This window comes from Brassica oleracea, chromosome C8 (assembly GCF_000695525.1).
Source record: "Brassica oleracea var. oleracea cultivar TO1000 chromosome C8, BOL, whole genome shotgun sequence".
Taxonomy (NCBI): Eukaryota; Viridiplantae; Streptophyta; class Magnoliopsida; order Brassicales; family Brassicaceae; genus Brassica; species Brassica oleracea.
This window is the reverse complement of record NC_027755.1, coordinates 1356283-1374508: the sequence shown is the minus strand read 5'-3', so window position 1 is coordinate 1374508 and position 18226 is coordinate 1356283. Positions and strand designations below refer to the sequence as shown.

The 18226-nt window shown below is 37.8% G+C and overlaps 4 protein-coding genes and 2 pseudogenes across 8 annotated transcripts; 3 read left to right on the top strand and 3 right to left on the bottom strand.

Annotated features, from left to right (window-relative positions):
- LOC106308275 overlaps positions 1-1086 on the top strand; it is a 10284-nt pseudogene extending 9198 nt beyond the window's left edge.
- Positions 1087-1995: 909 nt separating this feature from the next.
- On the top strand, positions 1996-5059 carry LOC106311409 (ATP-dependent zinc metalloprotease FTSH 8, chloroplastic-like). 4 transcript variants are annotated; one of them, XM_013748597.1, is made up of 5 exons: positions 1996-2095; positions 2526-3701; positions 3887-4200; positions 4280-4520; positions 4590-5059. In XM_013748597.1, exons 2-5 carry the CDS (start codon positions 2526-2528, stop codon positions 4941-4943), a joined length of 2085 nt encoding a protein of 694 aa, XP_013604051.1. In that variant the 5' UTR covers positions 1996-2095; the 3' UTR covers positions 4944-5059. The 4 variants fall into 4 exon arrangements, with proteins under 4 accessions (XP_013604051.1, XP_013604050.1, XP_013604049.1 ...); XM_013748596.1 differs by having other exon boundaries at positions 2521-3701; XM_013748595.1 differs by lacking the exon at positions 1996-2095 and adding an exon at positions 2307-2396.
- Positions 5060-5145: 86 nt separating this feature from the next.
- LOC106311408 (probable alpha,alpha-trehalose-phosphate synthase [UDP-forming] 7) lies at positions 5146-8643 on the bottom strand. 2 transcript variants are annotated; one of them, XM_013748592.1, is made up of 5 exons: positions 8485-8643; positions 6204-8220; positions 5839-6112; positions 5423-5763; positions 5146-5331 (listed from the first exon to the last, which is right to left on the bottom strand). In XM_013748592.1, the coding sequence occupies exons 2-4, from the start codon at positions 8174-8176 to the stop codon at positions 5452-5454; spliced, it is 2559 nt and encodes an 852-aa protein (XP_013604046.1). In that variant the 5' UTR covers positions 8177-8220; positions 8485-8643; the 3' UTR covers positions 5146-5331; positions 5423-5451. The 2 variants fall into 2 exon arrangements, with proteins under 2 accessions (XP_013604046.1, XP_013604047.1); XM_013748593.1 differs by having other exon boundaries at positions 5151-5334; positions 5442-5763.
- A 1574-nt stretch (positions 8644-10217) lies between these two features.
- Positions 10218-12072, top strand: LOC106310104 (delta-9 desaturase-like 5 protein). Its single transcript, XM_013747310.1, has 5 exons — positions 10218-10577; positions 10705-10845; positions 11190-11330; positions 11409-11515; positions 11761-12072. Exons 1-5 carry the CDS (start codon positions 10266-10268, stop codon positions 11957-11959), a joined length of 900 nt encoding a protein of 299 aa, XP_013602764.1. The 5' UTR covers positions 10218-10265; the 3' UTR covers positions 11960-12072.
- A 2756-nt stretch (positions 12073-14828) lies between these two features.
- Positions 14829-15768, bottom strand: LOC106308387 (annotated as a pseudogene).
- A 727-nt stretch (positions 15769-16495) lies between these two features.
- LOC106308386 (uncharacterized protein At2g29880-like) lies at positions 16496-17918 on the bottom strand. The gene is made up of 3 exons (XM_013745542.1): positions 17908-17918; positions 17190-17538; positions 16496-17104 (listed from the first exon to the last, which is right to left on the bottom strand). The coding sequence occupies exons 1-3, from the start codon at positions 17916-17918 to the stop codon at positions 16496-16498; spliced, it is 969 nt and encodes a 322-aa protein (XP_013600996.1).
- Positions 17919-18226: the final 308 nt, after the last annotated feature.

Below are 18226 nucleotides of genomic sequence, written 5' to 3'. Positions count from 1 at the left end.
TCGGTATATACCGAGGGAAAAGTTCCTCGGAATAAACCGAGGAAAATGTCCGTCGGTATACTCCTATCGATCGATGTATATATGTCCAAACACGTATCGATCGATGAACTTCCGAGGAATTATACCGACGAAGTTCTCCCTCGGTATATTCCGAGGACATTTCCGACAAACTAGTGATCCTCGGAATTTCCTCGGAAATTTATTTCCTCGGAATTCCGACGGAAAATTCCGAGGGATTTCCGAGGAAAAAATAAATTCCGAGGAATTATTTCCGACGACGTGTTTCGTCGGTATGTCGTCGGAATAACGATATTCCGACGATTTTTTCCTTCAGAATCCTTGATGTTTTCTTTGTAGTGAAAGCTCATCCTCGCACATGTTTTCAATATGTTTCCATTACTCACACACTTGTATTGTATGCATTATGTGACAAAGATACTCACCGTGCATTTTCAAAAAAAAAAGATACTCACCGTGCTACCACTGCAGCTTGATTGTGACAGGGAGACGCACAGCTGTCTGTCAAAAAGTTGATGCAGGCACCAAAGGTTCAATCTGCGGATATCACAAGCAAGGAATACTACAAGACCCATTCAAAGTTTCCTGGCCACTTCCCATCAATGTGAACAAGGATAACGTTTCTGCTGAATTTATGCAAGTAGAAACTCTTAGTACATATCACTAGCTTATATATAAATTATCTAGAACTTGTCAAGTTTCATAACGAGCACTACTAACACCCAATATATTATTGCATATGGAGCAGGGATGGGCTTCTGAGAATAGTTATTCCAAAGCTTTGAGTGATCACTATACGTAAACGGTAAACAGTGTGTGTATAAAATTGTGTGGAAGAAGAGAAAGAAAAAGCAAAAACTATGGAGTGATATGTAAAATAGTATGGTGTTTCTTTATTTATACAGATTTCAGACAGGCATGCTCAGTTAATAGAGTTAGCCATGTAAACAATCCATAAGTATGTAAGAAAGAAAATAAGGCTTTGATATTACTACAAAAAGCCAAACAAACGAAAAATCTCAATCGAATGATTGTATCTAATAGCCCTATAGCTGGAAATTTTAAATCTAGCATTATTGTCGTAGATAACATGTTCCAACACTACAACGACATTGTGTTTTTTACATTTTGAGTCTCTTTAGCTGCATAAGCGTTGACGTATGACAATACTAGACAACCTCTGGCGGTGCAGTGTTTTGCATGACTAATCCTGACCACAGAGACAAAGCATTGACTAGAGAATTTGATCTGTCATTGTTGTGTACTTTGGATGTTATGTCGACAGGAAGTTAGAAACTATTCAAACTCAAGACGTCCTCTTTCTTTGGGACTCTGCTTGGTAGCTAAATGATGCATGTGGCCTTCCTTGTGCTACGGAAACTCTTTTTTTTTTTTTTTTTTTAGTTATTAGTATGTTTTTGACTTTTAGAATGAAAATTATCTCTAAGATCATATGTATTTACTTAAAATATGGTAAACAATTAGATGTCACAGTCTTTAATTCAGTACAATTTTGTAATGATGGGAACAAAATACGTATAGGAATTGTTTTTAGAGAAAAAAACAAAAATAGCACTAAATCAAGTTTATGTTCTCAAACTAGCACTCAAAGTCAAAAATCACAAAAATAGCACTTAATGTTTTATCAAAAGTCACAAATTTAGGGTTTAGAGTTAAAGGGTGGGGTTTAGGGTTTAGGGTTTAGGGTTTAGAGTTTAGGGTTTAGAGTTTAGAGTTGAGAAATGAGGTTTTGGGGATAAGATTTCAAATTTTGAAAAATAAAAAAAATTAAAATTTTCAAAGGATAAACTTAGAAAAGTGTTATTTTGGTCATTTTAGTTTTTGAGTGCTATTTTTGTGATATAAACTTAGAAAATTGCTATTTTGGAGATTTGTACTTGTTTTTATTTTATAAGGTTGAAAAAATCAAAGTGAAACTAGCCACTGAGAGGAAGACACGTAAGATGTTCGGAAACCACATCTATAATTTTTCTTCAAAATCTATTCTCTTCTCCGAACAAGTAATATTCTTTCGCACCTAGCTTCTTCTTTGTCGTCTGTCTTAGAGAATCTACAGGTATGATTCTCTTCACTCATCTTAGTGATCTGAAGCAGTTTGGTCTGACTCTGTGTAATATTTTCCTCTTTGGGTTATGTTCAGCTACTCAAATCTCGTCGATTCGAGTTTTTTTATTTAATTTGAGGAATTTCAATCGAATTTGGAGGGATTCTGAGATTCTGTGTGTTCCATGGACATTTTTTGGTACACTCAGTGGTTATTTTGATAGTTCCAGACCATAGAAATGTTTCAATCTCTGTTCTTATGCTTAGCTAATGATATCGGTCAGACGGTCACTCATGTTGATTATACTGTTACCGTAAGTTGTATGTCCAAGTCAATCTACTCTTCGTTTTCTTTTACTTGTTCTTGGTTTGGATCTCGTTTTTTTCAGGCCTTTTGTAATCTTCTAAACTGTTCACTGTTGTTGAATTTATGTACAGTGCAGATGGCTGCTTCATCGGCTTGTCTTATCGGGAACGGACTATCTCTCCACGCAACCAAACAAAGGTCTAAACAGTTTAGACTCTCCTCAACGTCTGCTTCACCTAACAGGACATCTATTGTGAAGGCTTCTTTAGATGTGAACAAACACGAAGCACGTAGAGGCTTCTTTAAGCTTTTACTCGGAAACGCAGCAGCAGCTGGAGTGAGCTTGCTCAAAACTGGTAAAGCAAATGCAGCAGATGAGCAAGAGGTCTCTTCGTCTAGGATGTCATACTCCAGGTTCCTCGAGTATTTAGACAAAGGAAGAGTTAACAAAGTAGATTTGTACGAGAACGGGACGATAGCCATTGTGGAAGCTGTTTCTCCTGAGCTGGGTAACAGGATCCAGCGCGTACGCGTGCAGCTACCGGGGCTGAGCCAGGAGCTTCTCCAGAAGCTGAGGGCGAAGAATATTGATTTCGCGGCACATAATGCTCAGGAAGACCAAGGCTCTCCATTGCTCAACTTGATTGGGAACCTAGCTTTCCCTGTGATTCTCATTGGCGGTTTGTTTCTTCTCTCGAGACGGTCTTCCGGTGGTGGGATGGGTGGTGGTGGGCCTGGTGGTGGGCCTGGCTTCCCGCTTCAGATCGGTCAGTCCAAAGCCAAGTTCCAGATGGAGCCAAACACTGGTGTAACATTCGACGACGTGGCTGGTGTTGATGAAGCAAAGCAAGACTTCATGGAAGTGGTGGAGTTTCTCAAGAAGCCTGAGAGGTTCACTGCGGTCGGCGCTCGGATCCCTAAAGGTGTCCTCCTCGTTGGTCCTCCCGGTACTGGTAAAACCCTCTTGGCCAAAGCCATTGCTGGTGAAGCCGGTGTGCCTTTCTTTTCCATCTCGGGGTCTGAGTTCGTTGAGATGTTTGTCGGTGTTGGTGCTTCGAGGGTGCGTGATCTTTTCAAGAAGGCTAAGGAGAATGCGCCGTGCATTGTCTTTGTGGACGAGATTGATGCTGTTGGTAGGCAGAGAGGGACTGGGATTGGTGGAGGTAATGATGAAAGAGAGCAGACCTTGAACCAGCTCTTGACTGAGATGGATGGGTTTGAGGGTAACACTGGTGTCATTGTTGTTGCTGCAACTAATAGAGCTGATATTCTTGACTCCGCCTTGCTGAGACCAGGGCGTTTTGACCGGCAGGTATATATAATAATGCTTTGGGACTCTCCACTGAGCCGACCTGAGATTTTGAGGGCTCTAGGCAATTTAGTAAAGATTTTTACAAATTTGGGTGTTTATGTCTTTTTTTCTTCAAAATCTTTTGGCGAATGTTTTATTAGGCTTTGCTCGGACCGGCCCGAACTTGTCTTTTTTTTTAAATGCAGGTGTCTGTTGACGTTCCAGATGTTAAGGGAAGAACAGATATACTCAAGGTTCACTCCGGGAACAAGAAGTTTGAGAATGGTGTTTCACTTGAAGTAATAGCCATGAGAACGCCTGGATTTAGCGGAGCTGATCTGGCAAACCTCTTGAACGAGGCGGCCATATTGGCTGGACGACGTGGGAAGACAGCGATATCATCGAAAGAGATTGATGACTCGATTGATAGAATTGTAGCTGGGATGGAAGGAACTGTGATGACGGATGGGAAGAGCAAAAGCTTGGTTGCTTACCATGAAGTTGGGCATGCTGTCTGTGGGTAAGTCAGAATCAGATTTAGAAACTTGTGCGTGTGTGTTTGTTTAATCTAGAGTTCATTCTTTTTTTGTTCTTGGCAGGACATTGACTCCAGGGCATGATGCTGTTCAAAAGGTCACGTTGATACCAAGAGGACAGGCGAGAGGTCTGACTTGGTTCATTCCCTCGGATGATCCAACTCTAATCTCAAAACAGCAACTGTTTGCAAGAATTGTTGGTGGACTCGGTGGTAGAGCTGCTGAAGAAGTCATATTTGGTGAGCCTGAGGTGACAACTGGCGCGGTTGGTGACTTGCAACAGATCACCGGTTTGGCTAAGCAGGTCCTAGTTTCACTTTCTGTTCTGTTAGCCTAGACTAGTTCATGATGTTGATGCTTATATATTTTGCAGATGGTGACAACATTTGGGATGTCTGAAATTGGACCATGGTCGCTAATGGACTCATCAGCTCAAAGCGATGTGATTATGAGGATGATGGCAAGAAACTCAATGTCTGAGAAGCTTGCAAATGACATTGATTCAGCGGTGAAGACGCTATCAGACCGGGCGTACGAGATAGCTTTGGGACACATAAGGAACAACCGTGAAGCCATGGACAAGATTGTTGAAGTACTTCTCGAGAAGGAGACTATGTCTGGTGATGAGTTCCGAGCAATCCTATCAGAATTTACCGAAATTCCACCTGAGAACCGTGTGGCTTCTTCCTCAACATCAACATCAACACCAACACCAGCTCCTGTTTGAGTAAACGAGACATTTGAATGAATCTCTTCTTGTGTATATCCTAAGATACTACTTCCCATTCTCTGTAACAAGTATGTCTCGTTGGAGTATAATAGACAAACTCAGTTATATATATATATATATAGAAGGAAAGTTTTTACAGAACAACAGAAACTACACAAGAGAGGCAAAGAAAAATGTATAATTAAAAAATTCTCAACAATGGTGTCCACGCAAGTTAACCAGTCTCTGCATAACATTTTTATCACAGTTCCAATAAACAGCTGAATCCAAATTCATAGTTTCTCAAGATCATTCAATTACAATAAAAATAGTGGCAATATAAAAATATATTTAAAAAAAAAAGAAGCAAAGATCAGGAAATGGTTTTGCTTGTTACTTCAACATCCTGCAAAGATGATAACAAACAAAGCTTCACATCACCATTTTATTTTTCTTGCAGAAATAGAACTGGAATTGAGATCATAAAAGAACAAAACCTGAGCAAAGAAGACTCTGGTTTCCAAAATCAAAGGGCTTCATCAAGTTCACGCATAGAGAAGTTCGAAGCCTCTGATGCTTCAGCTAGAGATTCAAGCATGCTTGTCACTTCCATAGTATCGTCCAAATAATATTTAGCCTTGCTTGGCTTTTGCCCAACCGTGCATGCAAAGACGAGAGCATTGTCACAGAGCAATCTTTTCGACATGGCATTACCAATCGCTTCAAACATGTCCTCGTCTGATCTGTCATCTCCAATACATAGCACGAAATCGACAGGTTTTCCTTTCTCATCCATTGATGAAAATATCTTCTCTGCCACTGATCCTTTGCTCACTCCCTATATAAAACACCAATTGAGAAACTAGACCATAACATTAACGCTTGAATAAAAGCAGAAGAAAATCTCACTTACCTGAGGCTTGACTTCTACGATGTAGTGGCCGCTTTTGACTGCAACAGGCTCATTAGCTAGAACACTCTCTAAATGCTCCAACATTTCCTTCGCTTGCAAAGAACCAAAGCCGGAATCCGCATCCCTATATTGCCAAACCAGAGCACTGTCTTTAATTTCAATAGAAGAACCATCCGTAGCTTCCGTGTACTGTTTCATTACAGGCTCCACGATCTGCATCCAACCAAAATCACAGCTCTGACCACATGTTTCCCATTCTTTGTTCCCTGGCCACCTATGTATAAAAAGGCATGTTATTATTAGCACTGAAGGAGAAGAATTTAAACTACTTCAAAATAAAAAAAAAAACAAGAGAAGGATTGTACTTTAAGAAGTATCCATGCTCAGCTGCAATTCCAATGTTTTCGCACGGAGAAAACCATGTGCCTAAGCTTTCCCTTCCTCTTCCGCTGACAATAAAAATCGAATTCTTCTTGTCCTCGCAAAGTTCATTCAAGAACTTAAGAACTTCCTGGCTGGGAGCTTTATTGATGGAGTTCTGAGGCATCAAAGTGCCGTCATAATCCAACAATATCGCTCTGCTTTTCGCCCTTTTGTAGTCCGACACAATGCATGGTATCGAAAGCTTTCTAAAGTTAGGATCGAGTGCCACAACTCTGAAACCGAAACTAATCCCCATCCCCCAACACCTCTTCTTGAAATGGTCCACGCATATCCTCTCCAGGTCTTGCAGGAAACTCCTCGACCAAAAGGCAACGTCGTGAGTACTAACGTACCGGAAGTGTTTCTCATGTCGGAGTTGTTTCTCAGGATCACGCATCGAGAGGGCCTCGTTCAGAGCTTCTCCGGTCGCTTCCACGTTCCATGGGTTTACCCTTATAGCTCCACTAAGCGAAGGAGAACACCCAATAAACTCCGACGCGACCAACATGCTCTTCTTTGGACCATTAAAATCTGATTCAGACCCGAGCAGACCCTGTCTGCACACTATATATTCATAGGGAGTAAGGTTCATACCATCTCTAACGGCTGTAACGACTACACACTCAGCGATATGGTAATAAGCAATGATCTCATTTACTGACACCGGAGTATCAATATACACGATAGGCTGATAACCAGGCTTCCCAAACTCTTCGTTGATCCTCTTGCAGCTTCCTTCAATCTCGCCGCGTATCTCGTCTATATCAATACCTTTACCCCTAGCAGGATTCACAATCTGAACCAAAACAGCCCTTCCCCTCCAATTAGAGTGCTGATTAAGCATTTGCTCCATCGCTAAAAGCTTCAAGTTTATGCCTTTGAAGATATCCATGTCATCAATACCAAGCAACACTGTCTTGCCTTCGTAACGCTTTCTAAGCTCCATCACCTTGCCTTCCTCCTCTGAATATCTCATAACCGACTGAATCCGACCCATGTTGATCCCCACAGGCATGATCTTTATCCCCACAGTCCTACCGTAATACTCCAGACCAATGTATCCCCTCTTGGACTGATACTCAAGACCCAGCATCCGACTGCAGCAAGTGAGGAAGTGACGAGCGTAGTCAAACGTGTGGAAGCCAATAAGGTCACTGTTTAGCAGCGCCTTGAGGATCTCTTCACGAACAGGGAGAGACCTGTATATCTCTGACGAAGGGAACGGACTATGGAGGAAGAAACCCATCCTGATCCGGTTAAACCGTCTTCTCAGGAAAGTAGGCAAGACCATCAAATGGTAGTCATGAATCCACACGTAATCATCATCAGGGTTTATTACCTCGATAACCTTCTGGAAGAAGAGCTTGTTCGTCGCCACGTAAGCCTCCCAAAGCGACCTATCAAACCTCGTGCCGTGATCAGCCGTAAAGGGAAGCATGTAGTGAAAGAGCGGCCACAGCTGCCTCTTGCAAAACCCGTCGTAGAACTTTGACTGCAAATCAGGCGGGAGGAAAGTGGGAACGCATTTAAACTTATCCAACAGTATCTGCGCCACGTCATCCTGCTCATACGACTCAACGTCAACGCTCAAAGAGCCGACGTATAGCACCTCCATATCCTCAGGCAAACCGTCTTTGAGCTGGAGATACAACGCGTCTTGGTCCCAGGTGAAGCTCCAGCTCCCGTTTCTCCTCTCGGCCTTCAAGGGGAGGCGATTGGCGACGATGATCATACGGTCGGAGGAGACGGAGGAGGGGTTGTCCGAGGAGACGCTGTAAGCTTGATCGTCGTCGAACTCGGAGACGTTTCCGGGGACTGTCATGACCCTGGGGAGCCGCCTGCGCGGCTCTCTCCCCATTACAGGGAAGTTCCCTGAAGCCAAGTCTAATAGATTCGTGTACGACCTAGATATCATCTTCCTCGCTTGTCTCCAATGGCGGCGATACTAATTCGATAAATCTGAAATTCAAAAAAAAAATCGAAACTTTGTTAGTTAATTGAATACCCATCAACCCTAATCGAGAGCTTGAATAAAAAAAATCGAACGAATTTGACTCATTTCACATATCATCGAAAAGCGAGATCTATTAGATAACAACCTAAAAGCTACGAGATTGTGACCATTAATCCAAATCGGAGGGATCCATCCGATCCCCAAATTCAGCAAATACAGAAGGAAAAACTGAAATCGAGAATCACTTCTTTGGATTTGGGAAACTCTACCTTCTTTCGTTTTCTTTGCAGATGAAGAATCTGTTAACTCCTGTGACAGAGAGAGAAGAAGGGGATGAGAATAAGAATCAGAAGAATGAAGAGAGGAAAGATACGACGAGAGATGAGAAATGATAGATGATACGTTTCTCGTATACTTTCGCCACCGAATCAAATACACACAAAAGAGAGAGAAGCTTAATGCTAGCAAGCCCATCAACAGTTAAATGAGGCCCAAATGATACTAAGAGGTGCTTAATGTCCTGAATCCTACGTTGGGCCTGCTTTTGAAATGCAAATGCGGCCCAAATGATACTAAGAGCTGTTTTTGTCCTGAATCCAACGTTGGACCTGCTTTGAAATGCCCCCAGACATCTTGCTTCACCACCCTCTCAAAATAATCCTTCACTAGACACAACTTATCCTCTGAACTCCTCTTTGATATAATAAGAAACGATTGAGATCATGTTTATGCTTTGGTAATTTCGGGCTTTTTAGTACATCATGATTGGTCATTTGTCTTTGACACTCTCACCAACTTGTATTTGACTTGTAATAAACTAAACCAATGCAAATCTCTGTCAAGTAACCTTTTCAATTCAAAGACCAAAATCTATTAACTTCTGTTTTTTTTAACACTCTTATTTCTCCTCTTTTCTCTGTTTTAAGTGTTTTATAAATCTTTGTTGTGTCTTGTCATTTGTCAATGTAGGTTTCACTATATATGGATCCTTCTACGTTTTTCATTTTTTGAACTTATGATTTTTCAATTCATAATCAATTTTGTAACGAATATGTTTTTATGAGAAACTATGTACATTCATGATAGAACTAATTTCTGTAGAAAAATAATTTGCATATTTGAACGAATATAGTTTTTATCTTCAAAAAATTGAGATTCATCAAAAATGTTAAAGACTTATAAGTTAGGAATCCACTACGATATATATCATTGCTAAGTGGTATAATCTTGGATCAAATTTAAAACTATGGTACAAGTAATTTTTCTTCTCTACTATTTTTTCCGAATATTTATAAATATACAAGTGCAATATTATAGATACATTGTTAGATACCTTGTTCTTTTAAGTTCCTTTGACCTGTTTCTATCCAATGTTGAGAATTTCTTTGTGTTATACTCTTTGGGTTGCATGCATTGGGGCCACTTTCCTCTCTCAAGTTACAGCTATTGGCTTATGTTCTGTTAGTCCTTTTCAATATCTTTTTAGCTAGCTATCGCTTAGAATTTTCATGTGATCTATTGACTCTGAAGTTATTTCAATCTTTGTCGGTTTCTAGCTCCGGAAAGAATATGTTCATTGCTGTGTATGGTTGCTTTTCACTTGTTCTAATATAATCTTCAGTTGACAAAAAAACACATTGTTAGATACAACCACAATAGACAGAATACCAGATTATAAGTTGGAATAGCATGCAAACGTATTTAAATGACATATATACGTGTTAAGAAACTTGGTAAACGAAATAGCATTGGCAGTTTGCAATGGCCAATGGGATTGCTTAGTTAGATCCTGATTTGGAGACAATCCAATTTAAGCGTTAGCTGGTGAGTAGATATGTAGTAAACAAGTGCTGTTGCAATGGTGAAAATAAAGTAGATAGATAGCATTAAAGAAGAGTTGGTGAATTGCATTTATCAAGGTGGATCATGACGCAACAACATTAGCCCTTGTATATATACCCATATCTGCTCACTCTTATGTTCATACAACTTATAAGTTTTAACTAAATCAAGCTAAGTGCAATATTATTATATTCCTCACGGGTCCGAGATGTGTAATCCCACTAAAGACGGTGGCTCTAGTCCAACCGGCTTGGTTCGTAATGAAAAAAGAGCGTATTTTCAAAGATATTGGACGTGGGCCGATGTAGCAAGAGCGTTAACCGTTACGATTGTGCACTTTTGGTGTCTCCTGGCGCCGTTTAACTACACATGGGAAGCACTACGGTTCGGTTTGATTCTCGTCACAGTGACTAACCTGCTCATCACATTCTCTTACCATAGGAACTTGGCACATCGGAGCTTTAAGCTCCCAAAATGGCTTGAATATCCTATTGCTTACGCTGCTGTTTTTGCTCTTCAGGTCAAAACCGGTTTACTATTTATTTATTTTTGTCAACCAAAACTGGTTTATGGATTTCAATTAACACGTAGAATAATATATGTCATATGTTTTTGGAAGTGTGATTAGAAAAATGATTTTTTTCCAGGGTGATCCATTGGACTGGGTGAGCATACATAGGTTCCATCACCAGTTCACAGATTCGGACCGTGACCCACATAGCCCTAAGGAAGGATTTTTGTTCAGCCATGTCATGTGGATATTTGACACGCTTTATATAAAATATAAGGTAACGTATATCTTATTCTAATTAATACTCCAGTCCTCCGTTTCATATTAAGTGTCGTTTTAAAAAAAAAAATTATTACAAAATAAGTGTCGTTTTTTATTTTCAATGCAAAATTTATTAATTTTATGTAAAATTTATTTTGCTATTGGTTGAAATATGGTTAGGTATATAGGTAATAGTTTTTTTTATAGGAAATATACAAAATTAATTGTTTTTTTAATTTGTGTGACGAAACCTAAAACGACACTTATAATGAAACAGAGGGAGTATGACTTTTTTTTTTGAAAAATTGTAATTAATATGACTTATGATGTCGTTTGTAACGTTGCGAGTTTATGTAACAGTGTGGTGGACGTAACAACGTGATGGACTTGAAGCAGCAATGGTTCTATAGGTTTCTACGAAAGACAATTGGTTTCCACGTCTTAATGTTTTGGACCGTCCTCTATCTCTACGGTGGTTTACCTTACCTTACTTGCGGCGGGGTAATCAGTTCGTTAATCCAATATTCAAAATTTTATAAAACTATTAGTTAATTATGAATTTGATAAAAATTATGACAGGGCGTTGGAGGTGTGCTAGGGTATCACGTGACATGGCTCGTAAACTCAGCATGCCATATTTGTGGTTCGAGATCGTGGAAAACTAAAGACACATCTCGTAACGTTTGGTAATACTGTATGATATTAATTAAGATTCCAATATATATCATTAGTAACATTAAATCGGATGGTTAAACCAAAAGAATATCACAAACATCGAGTACTTTAGTGTCGGCATGAGAATCAGATAACCAAGGGGAAATAATCTTAAAACAAAAAAAGCTTATAAACTTGTTTTATATGTGCATATATGATCATATATATATTGTTTACTAATAAAGTAAGATTTTATTATCTTGTGACTATAATGAAGGTGGCTAAGCTTGTTTACGATGGGAGAGAGTTGGCACAACAACCACCATGCGTTTCAGTCATCGGCAAGGCAAGGATTGGAGTGGTGGCAGATAGATATCACTTGGTACCTCATTCGACTATTCGAGGTCCTCGGATTAGCCACCGATGTAAAATTGCCTTCGGAATACCAAAAAGAGAAGCTGGCTCTAGCTCGTTGATGAGCAAATCCAAGTTGGAGATTAATGTTTTTACTAATCTATACTTCATCATTATTAAAGTAATTACCGAGATTATGGCTATTTTAATTTCCAAAATAAATGAATGTTTTCCTTCTTCTGTCTTAATAGTAGACTTAAATGTCCTTGATCAAGTATATTCTTAAAAATCATTAGTTTGATGTTTGTTTTCAAATGAATATTCACATCTTATTAGTCTCCAAATGTACGAATGGACTAAGATCTCAAAGAGGTCATTTCTAAAAAAATTAATCGAAATAAAATAACAATAAAAGTTTAGTTACAAAGGAGATATATGTATATTTATATGATGCTGCATGGAATGCCTCACGAAGTCACGTGCGTGCTTCGTTCATGCCATCAACATCGAGCTATCGTTTTTGCGGTCCGTCTAAACATGTACAGATTCATATTTGTCATAAATTATCGAGCAACCCGATTATTTATAGAGTACTTGGTAAGGAAAAGTTAGGTGAATAAACACTACGTACATTTATTTGTTCAGAGAAACAAAAACCAATAAAACTTACTCCACATTAAGATATTATATAACCTAAAATAAATATATATTTACTCCGGCAAAAAGGTCATAGTATGCTGGAATGAAGTAGAAAAAGTGAAGGCTTCGAAGTTATATACTCCACTGAAGTACTAATATATAAAAGGTTGCTTCAAAAGGCACTGCATGAGACGGATGTCATCAAATGCGTTTCCTTAAGGTCTTCATCTGTGTAAATATTAAATTTCAGTACTAAGCAATTAGTGATACTTATAAGAGATGATTGACAGTTAGGGTTTTCTTAGTTAAATCCTCATTTGGAGACATCGCAGTTGATAAACTTTTAGCTGGTAAGTAGATCGATGAACTAAGTGGAAGCACCTTAGCCTATTGGTTAAGGTTTAAAGGCTTCTACACCCAGGTCTGGGGTTCAAATCCCAGACTATGTAATTTCTTGCAGATTATAGGATGCGAAGCTTTCGGAGGTTCCAGAGTACTGTAAGCAGAACCGTTCGTTGTGGTCGCCTGTTGTGGTGAGAGCCTGTCCATCGAGGATGTCGTACATGCAGAACCGTCTGTGGTTTCAAGTGTTTCAGGGAGAGCTTCATCGTGGAATCATTATTCGTGATGCTATTCATCATTATCGCATATGTTGCAGGTAGTTGATCATCATATCTAATAGATTTAGAGATTATATGATGATGTAATGTGTTACCCAGCGTTAAAAAAAAAGATCGATGAACTAAGTAATAGTAACCCAATAATGAATCATGAATTCACCTTACCAACATGGTATATATCGAAAACGAGGCTGTAAGACAAGTAATCAAGTTAAATCTTGGGATCAGTGAAAACATGTGCTGCCCTGCCAGGATATTAAAGATGGAAATGAAAAAAAAGTAGATAGATAACATTAAAGAAGAATGAGCGATTGCATTTAACAGCGTGGACCTTGACGCAACAACATTAGTCTATGTATGTATACCCCCATAAGTTGCCCACTTAAATGTTCATGCAACTTATATAATTCTCAAACAAATACAAAAATCCTTGACAGTCTGTCTGATATGTACTTTTTGGTTTGGAAGAAATGAAACACAAAAATAAATATTTGCATTTTATTAGTCTAAAATTTTAAGCAAGACTCGAAGGTTTTTGAAGAAAATCAATTAAACTAAGTATACAGCTAAGTTATGAATTGAAGTAGTTATCATAATAATTTTAAGATGCGTGTGATGATGACATGATGTGAGTATGTTTTTTTTTGACATCGAGACCTTTTTTAGTGGTATCCGTCCGTCTTTTTTTTGTAAAAAGTATCCGTCCGTCTTTGTCACTAATATCTCAATAAAATATATATATATATATATATCAATCAATCCCAATTATTTACACCTCAAATTCAACAGGTTTTCAGAAGCTGACAGTGACATTAATACCTCTGTGCAACGCTGTCATTGTTTTCTTTCATGTGCCTTGTTTTAGCAATAATATCTCTACATAGAACCCATGTTCGAAAACGCGGCCGCGTAACCGAGTAATTGGCCGCGTCGGCGGTGGTCGGAGCTTTGCCGTGGCGAGGTGGAGCAAATCGGAGCTCCAAGGCGGACGACTGCGTTTTGCCGTTTATCCAACTCGGTTGATGCAGCAAATCTTATAAAATTTTGAATCCAACTTAGATCTATAAAGTTTAAACTAAAATGATTAAATAAATGATGAAACTGAATGAAAAATCTGGGGAACAAAGTGGAGGCAGCCATTGTTGGAACTTCAGAAAATGTAGGTTAGAGAAAATGAGATAATGCAGAAATTACAAGTTTGCCCCTCCTTTAAAAAATAAACAAAATATGCAACAAATCGGTTCGAACTCGGGATCATTGATATCCAAAACAGGCCACTTACCACCTGAGCCGAGGAATCTTATTGAACATTCATTACATACCTAGTATTTATCATATATATACACGTAAAAGCTTAAAAACTAGGCCCCGATTAATCCCCGTTTAATCCCTGATTTTTCATTAACTCGCTAGGTCCATACTCACCGCCCGACTAACGCCTAGCGTAGTTTCGAACAGGGCATAGAACTACTCTTTTTAATTTAGGGGGTGTTATTGGTTTGGGAACTTTAATGGAATTGATTATAACTGTAATTAGGATTCTACTAATGGATATGAGTGGAGTCCGTAAATGATGAGTAGGATTTAAATAGAATTGTTTGGAATACATTTTGATTTCTGTTAAGGATTTTATTGGAGTTCATTTCCAAATCAACAATAAAAAAACTCAAAGATTTATTTTTAAAATATCTTTTGCAAATAAATAAAACTAAGTAGATGTTATAAAAAAAACCTAAGTAGTTGCATCTTTCCACATTTCTTCAGCCATTGCTTCTCTCCAGATATTAGCACTTTCTCTTTCTTGATCCTGTGTCTCCAAAATTTCTTCAACATTTTCAGAATCATCTCTTGCATTGTTGCCTTCCATATATGTTTTCTGCACTGGTAGCTTGATTGGGAACTTCAATAGGAAACTCATCTGAGCGACAATGCTTGCGAAGAAAATTATGTAAAGCTACACAAGCCAGTACCAATTCTGCTTGTGTCTTGAAAGAAAATGGAGGAGCACATTTAAATATTAGAAATCGTGATTTGAATATTCCAAATATTCTCTCAATCACGTTCCTCAAAGAGGCATGACGATGATTGAACAATTCATGTGGAGTTTCGGGATCACAACCTTGGCCAGTAAAGTCTTGAAGATGGTATTTAGTACCTCGAAAAGGAGCCAAAAATTTTCATCTGTTAGCAAATCCACAATCAGCTAGATAAAATTTTCCTGAAATAGAATTAAAATAAAACTATTAGCTCGTCGTCTAATAAATAAAATATTTGCTTATTATTTACCATACAAAAGGTTACCATGTGGAACTTCAAATTTATTAGTTCTCTTCATTAAAGCATCATATAATACTTTTGAATCATGAGCTGAGCCCTCCCATCCACTGAGAACGTATATGAATTTCATATCAAAATTGCAAACAGCCAAGACATTTTGCGATATTTGTCCTTTTCGATTGCGGTAGCTAGGAGCATCACATGTAGGTACTATAGCTGGTATATGAGTACCATCAATTGCTCCTAAACAATCCTAAAATATATATGATATATTAGTTTTTTTGAATATAATAATAAAGAATAAAATAAATTAAATTAAAAATACACATACCTTAAGGATAAAATCTTGTACTTTCTCTGATTTTCGCAGGTACCGTGAGTTTGGGTTTGGCCATCAAACTTGGAGCAATTGTATTTATTGCCCTTAAGACCTTGTGGAAATTTATGCTTGTTGCAAATTTCGACCTTTTAAAAGTATCTTTGGTGTGACAATACCTTGAATTTTGGCCGACGGTGACTAGAAAAGTGGCAACCATTTCTTCAACACAGATGAATCTCGTATCTTTAAGATGTGTTGTTTCTTTAATAAGGTCACATAGCGTGAGAAACACATCTGGATACATTCGATACAACTGTCGAAAATGTTGAGGGTCTTCTTGCAACATCTTCTGTATATAGTCGTATCCAATTCTTGTGATGGGCCGCCGAATTGGATATTCAATATAGCTTTTAAATTTGAAATATCGATGTGCAATCAATATTTGTGCCAATCCGGTCATTGTCACCAACAAATGCAACACTTTTGTTTCTAAATCTTCGTCTTCTATTTGTTCTCTTATAATATCATTCTCTTCATCTTCATCTCTTGACCTGATGCAAGAAAAAATGAATATATTAAAATTTATGGACTCATATGATTATCTTAAACAACTAGTGATACTAAGATTATTAAATATGGACTAAGATAATGTTAGTGCTATCAAATATTATTTAATTCTTAAACTCCAATAAGAAAACGTTCATCTATTATTGAAAGAAAAAAACTATATAATTAAATCATGAAACATGCAATTATTGAAAGAAAAAAAACCTTAAAAACTAAGCAATTTGGAAAACAAAACATCATCTAACGTTCCTTCGTATCCACCCCATACGTTCTTCAATAGACATGTTGATGAACACATCTTTCATCCCCCACTTGTGAAGTTCCTTCAAAGTATCATACTGAACATCTTCCTCCAAGCCAAAAACTTCTTTGATTGCTTCCCAGATATTATTCTTTTTTTTCTCCATTTCTCTCAAGTTGGCTTCTCTTTGTTGTCTTTCTTCTCTTTGTTGAATCAAACTAACAACCTGAATGCTTATCTCGATCATTTCATTAAAAGACTTCTCCATATGGCTACCATCCATGTTTGAGTTACTGGATTCTCCACCTTCGACACCTTTGGCTCTCTTTTTAGGGGGTGGCTTCTCTGATGGGCCTTTTGTGCTTCTTGGCAACGTTGAATCCGAAAACCCTGATGCTTGAGATCCTTCTTTGTCTGGATATCCAAAAGATCTAGGATCTAATTCAGAAGGTTCATCATCTTTAGCTCCAAAAGTTGGTGCATCGGTGTCTTCCCCTAAACCAATAGCATTTTTTCCGGTAGCTAATCCTTGCTCAAATATTAGCTGTAAGTCTTCATAATCTTCAAAATTTTCATCTCGCATACTCTTCTTAGTTGGATGTGCCTATGATATATATATATACATATATATATTATTAGTTTAAAAGCTTTGTAGTAGAAATATTCTAAGCTTTAAAATATAATATTACCTTTTCATAATCATCCCACACTTGGTTAGGAGCTGTAAAATTTTTAGATATAGGATCCCATCCAAATCCAGAACTGAATCGGATAAGGTCTTGCATGCTATTATAGAGCTTTCTTAAACTCTTAAGTCTACTTAAATAATGCTTATGAGTTTTATGGCAACCAACTGTGGCATTCAAAATAGGTAGAATCTTTTTTTCCACAGTCATTTTGCTCATGCTCCCATTTTTGTCGCCCCACCCTTGTTTAATTCCGTCAACGAGAAGTCGAATCAACACTGTCGTTTCTCGAACATTCCAAAATTCATATGCTCCTTTCGCCTTTTCTTGTTGCGGATCTTCCGTCAAATTTCTAGTCAAATGGCAATATACTATGTTTATAGTTTATGAATATTCAATATATATTATATTAGAAATATTTATAGAAATACTATTATATAATTATTTTTTACGTATGTTAACGTGGAAGACTATTTGAGATATGGCCAAAAGATAAAAGAAATTCTCCAAAGACGTGTCAATGCTATTTGAGCTAGATCAATACGTTTCCTTTTTCATACAACTAATCAAGTCAAAGCTATAATATATCAAAGACGTGTCTTGAAATAACTACGCATTAATATTTACAACCAAAGAACTCTAGATAATCAATGAAACGAAACAAACATATAAATTCACAGAAATTGAGAAAAGAATTGCAGTACTGAAAACAATAACTTACATGTCATCCATAGTGGCGATAGGGCGATCGTACGGAACAGTCGAATACTTGCTAACAATAAGACACCTGCAAAATATTAACGAAAGTGATGTGTTATGTGTAAGTCTTAAAAACACAACATATGAATATTGAATTGTTTTTGGCAATTAAGATACACAAAAATAACTTGCTTCAGATTGCAGAGTTATTTTTCTTTAAAAGTTGCATGTTTGTTTGGGTGTATTAGCTAATTGCTGCGAACCGTTTATATAGAAAAATTTGTTGATATCTTCGAGATAAGATATAAGACCATTTTAAAATATAGAATCGTTGCTATTCA

Excerpts from the sequence above, each read along its gene's own strand:
- LOC106308386 (XM_013745542.1), bottom strand. Across the intron at positions 17,105-17,189 it reads TGTGGGATGATTATGAAAAG|GCACATCCAACTAAGAAGAG; the intron begins GTAATATTATAT and ends TATATATCATAG.
- LOC106311409 (XM_013748594.1), top strand. The coding sequence starts at position 2,322 with ATGTTTCAATCTCTGTTCTTATGCTTAGCTAATGATATCGGTCAGACG. Across the intron at positions 3,702-3,886 it reads CAGGGCGTTTTGACCGGCAG|GTGTCTGTTGACGTTCCAGA; the intron begins GTATATATAATA and ends TTTTAAATGCAG. Across the intron at positions 4,521-4,589 it reads TCACCGGTTTGGCTAAGCAG|ATGGTGACAACATTTGGGAT; the intron begins GTCCTAGTTTCA and ends TATATTTTGCAG.
- LOC106311408 (XM_013748592.1), bottom strand. The coding sequence starts at position 8,176 with ATGATATCTAGGTCGTACACGAATCTATTAGACTTGGCTTCAGGGAAC. Across the intron at positions 6,113-6,203 it reads GAGCATGGATACTTCTTAAA|GTGGCCAGGGAACAAAGAAT; the intron begins GTACAATCCTTC and ends TTTTATACATAG. Across the intron at positions 5,764-5,838 it reads TCGTAGAAGTCAAGCCTCAG|GGAGTGAGCAAAGGATCAGT; the intron begins GTAAGTGAGATT and ends TGTTTTATATAG.
- LOC106310104 (XM_013747310.1), top strand. The coding sequence starts at position 10,266 with ATGTGTAATCCCACTAAAGACGGTGGCTCTAGTCCAACCGGCTTGGTT. Across the intron at positions 10,578-10,704 it reads CTGCTGTTTTTGCTCTTCAG|GGTGATCCATTGGACTGGGT; the intron begins GTCAAAACCGGT and ends ATTTTTTTCCAG. Across the intron at positions 11,331-11,408 it reads CTTACCTTACTTGCGGCGGG|GGCGTTGGAGGTGTGCTAGG; the intron begins GTAATCAGTTCG and ends AAATTATGACAG.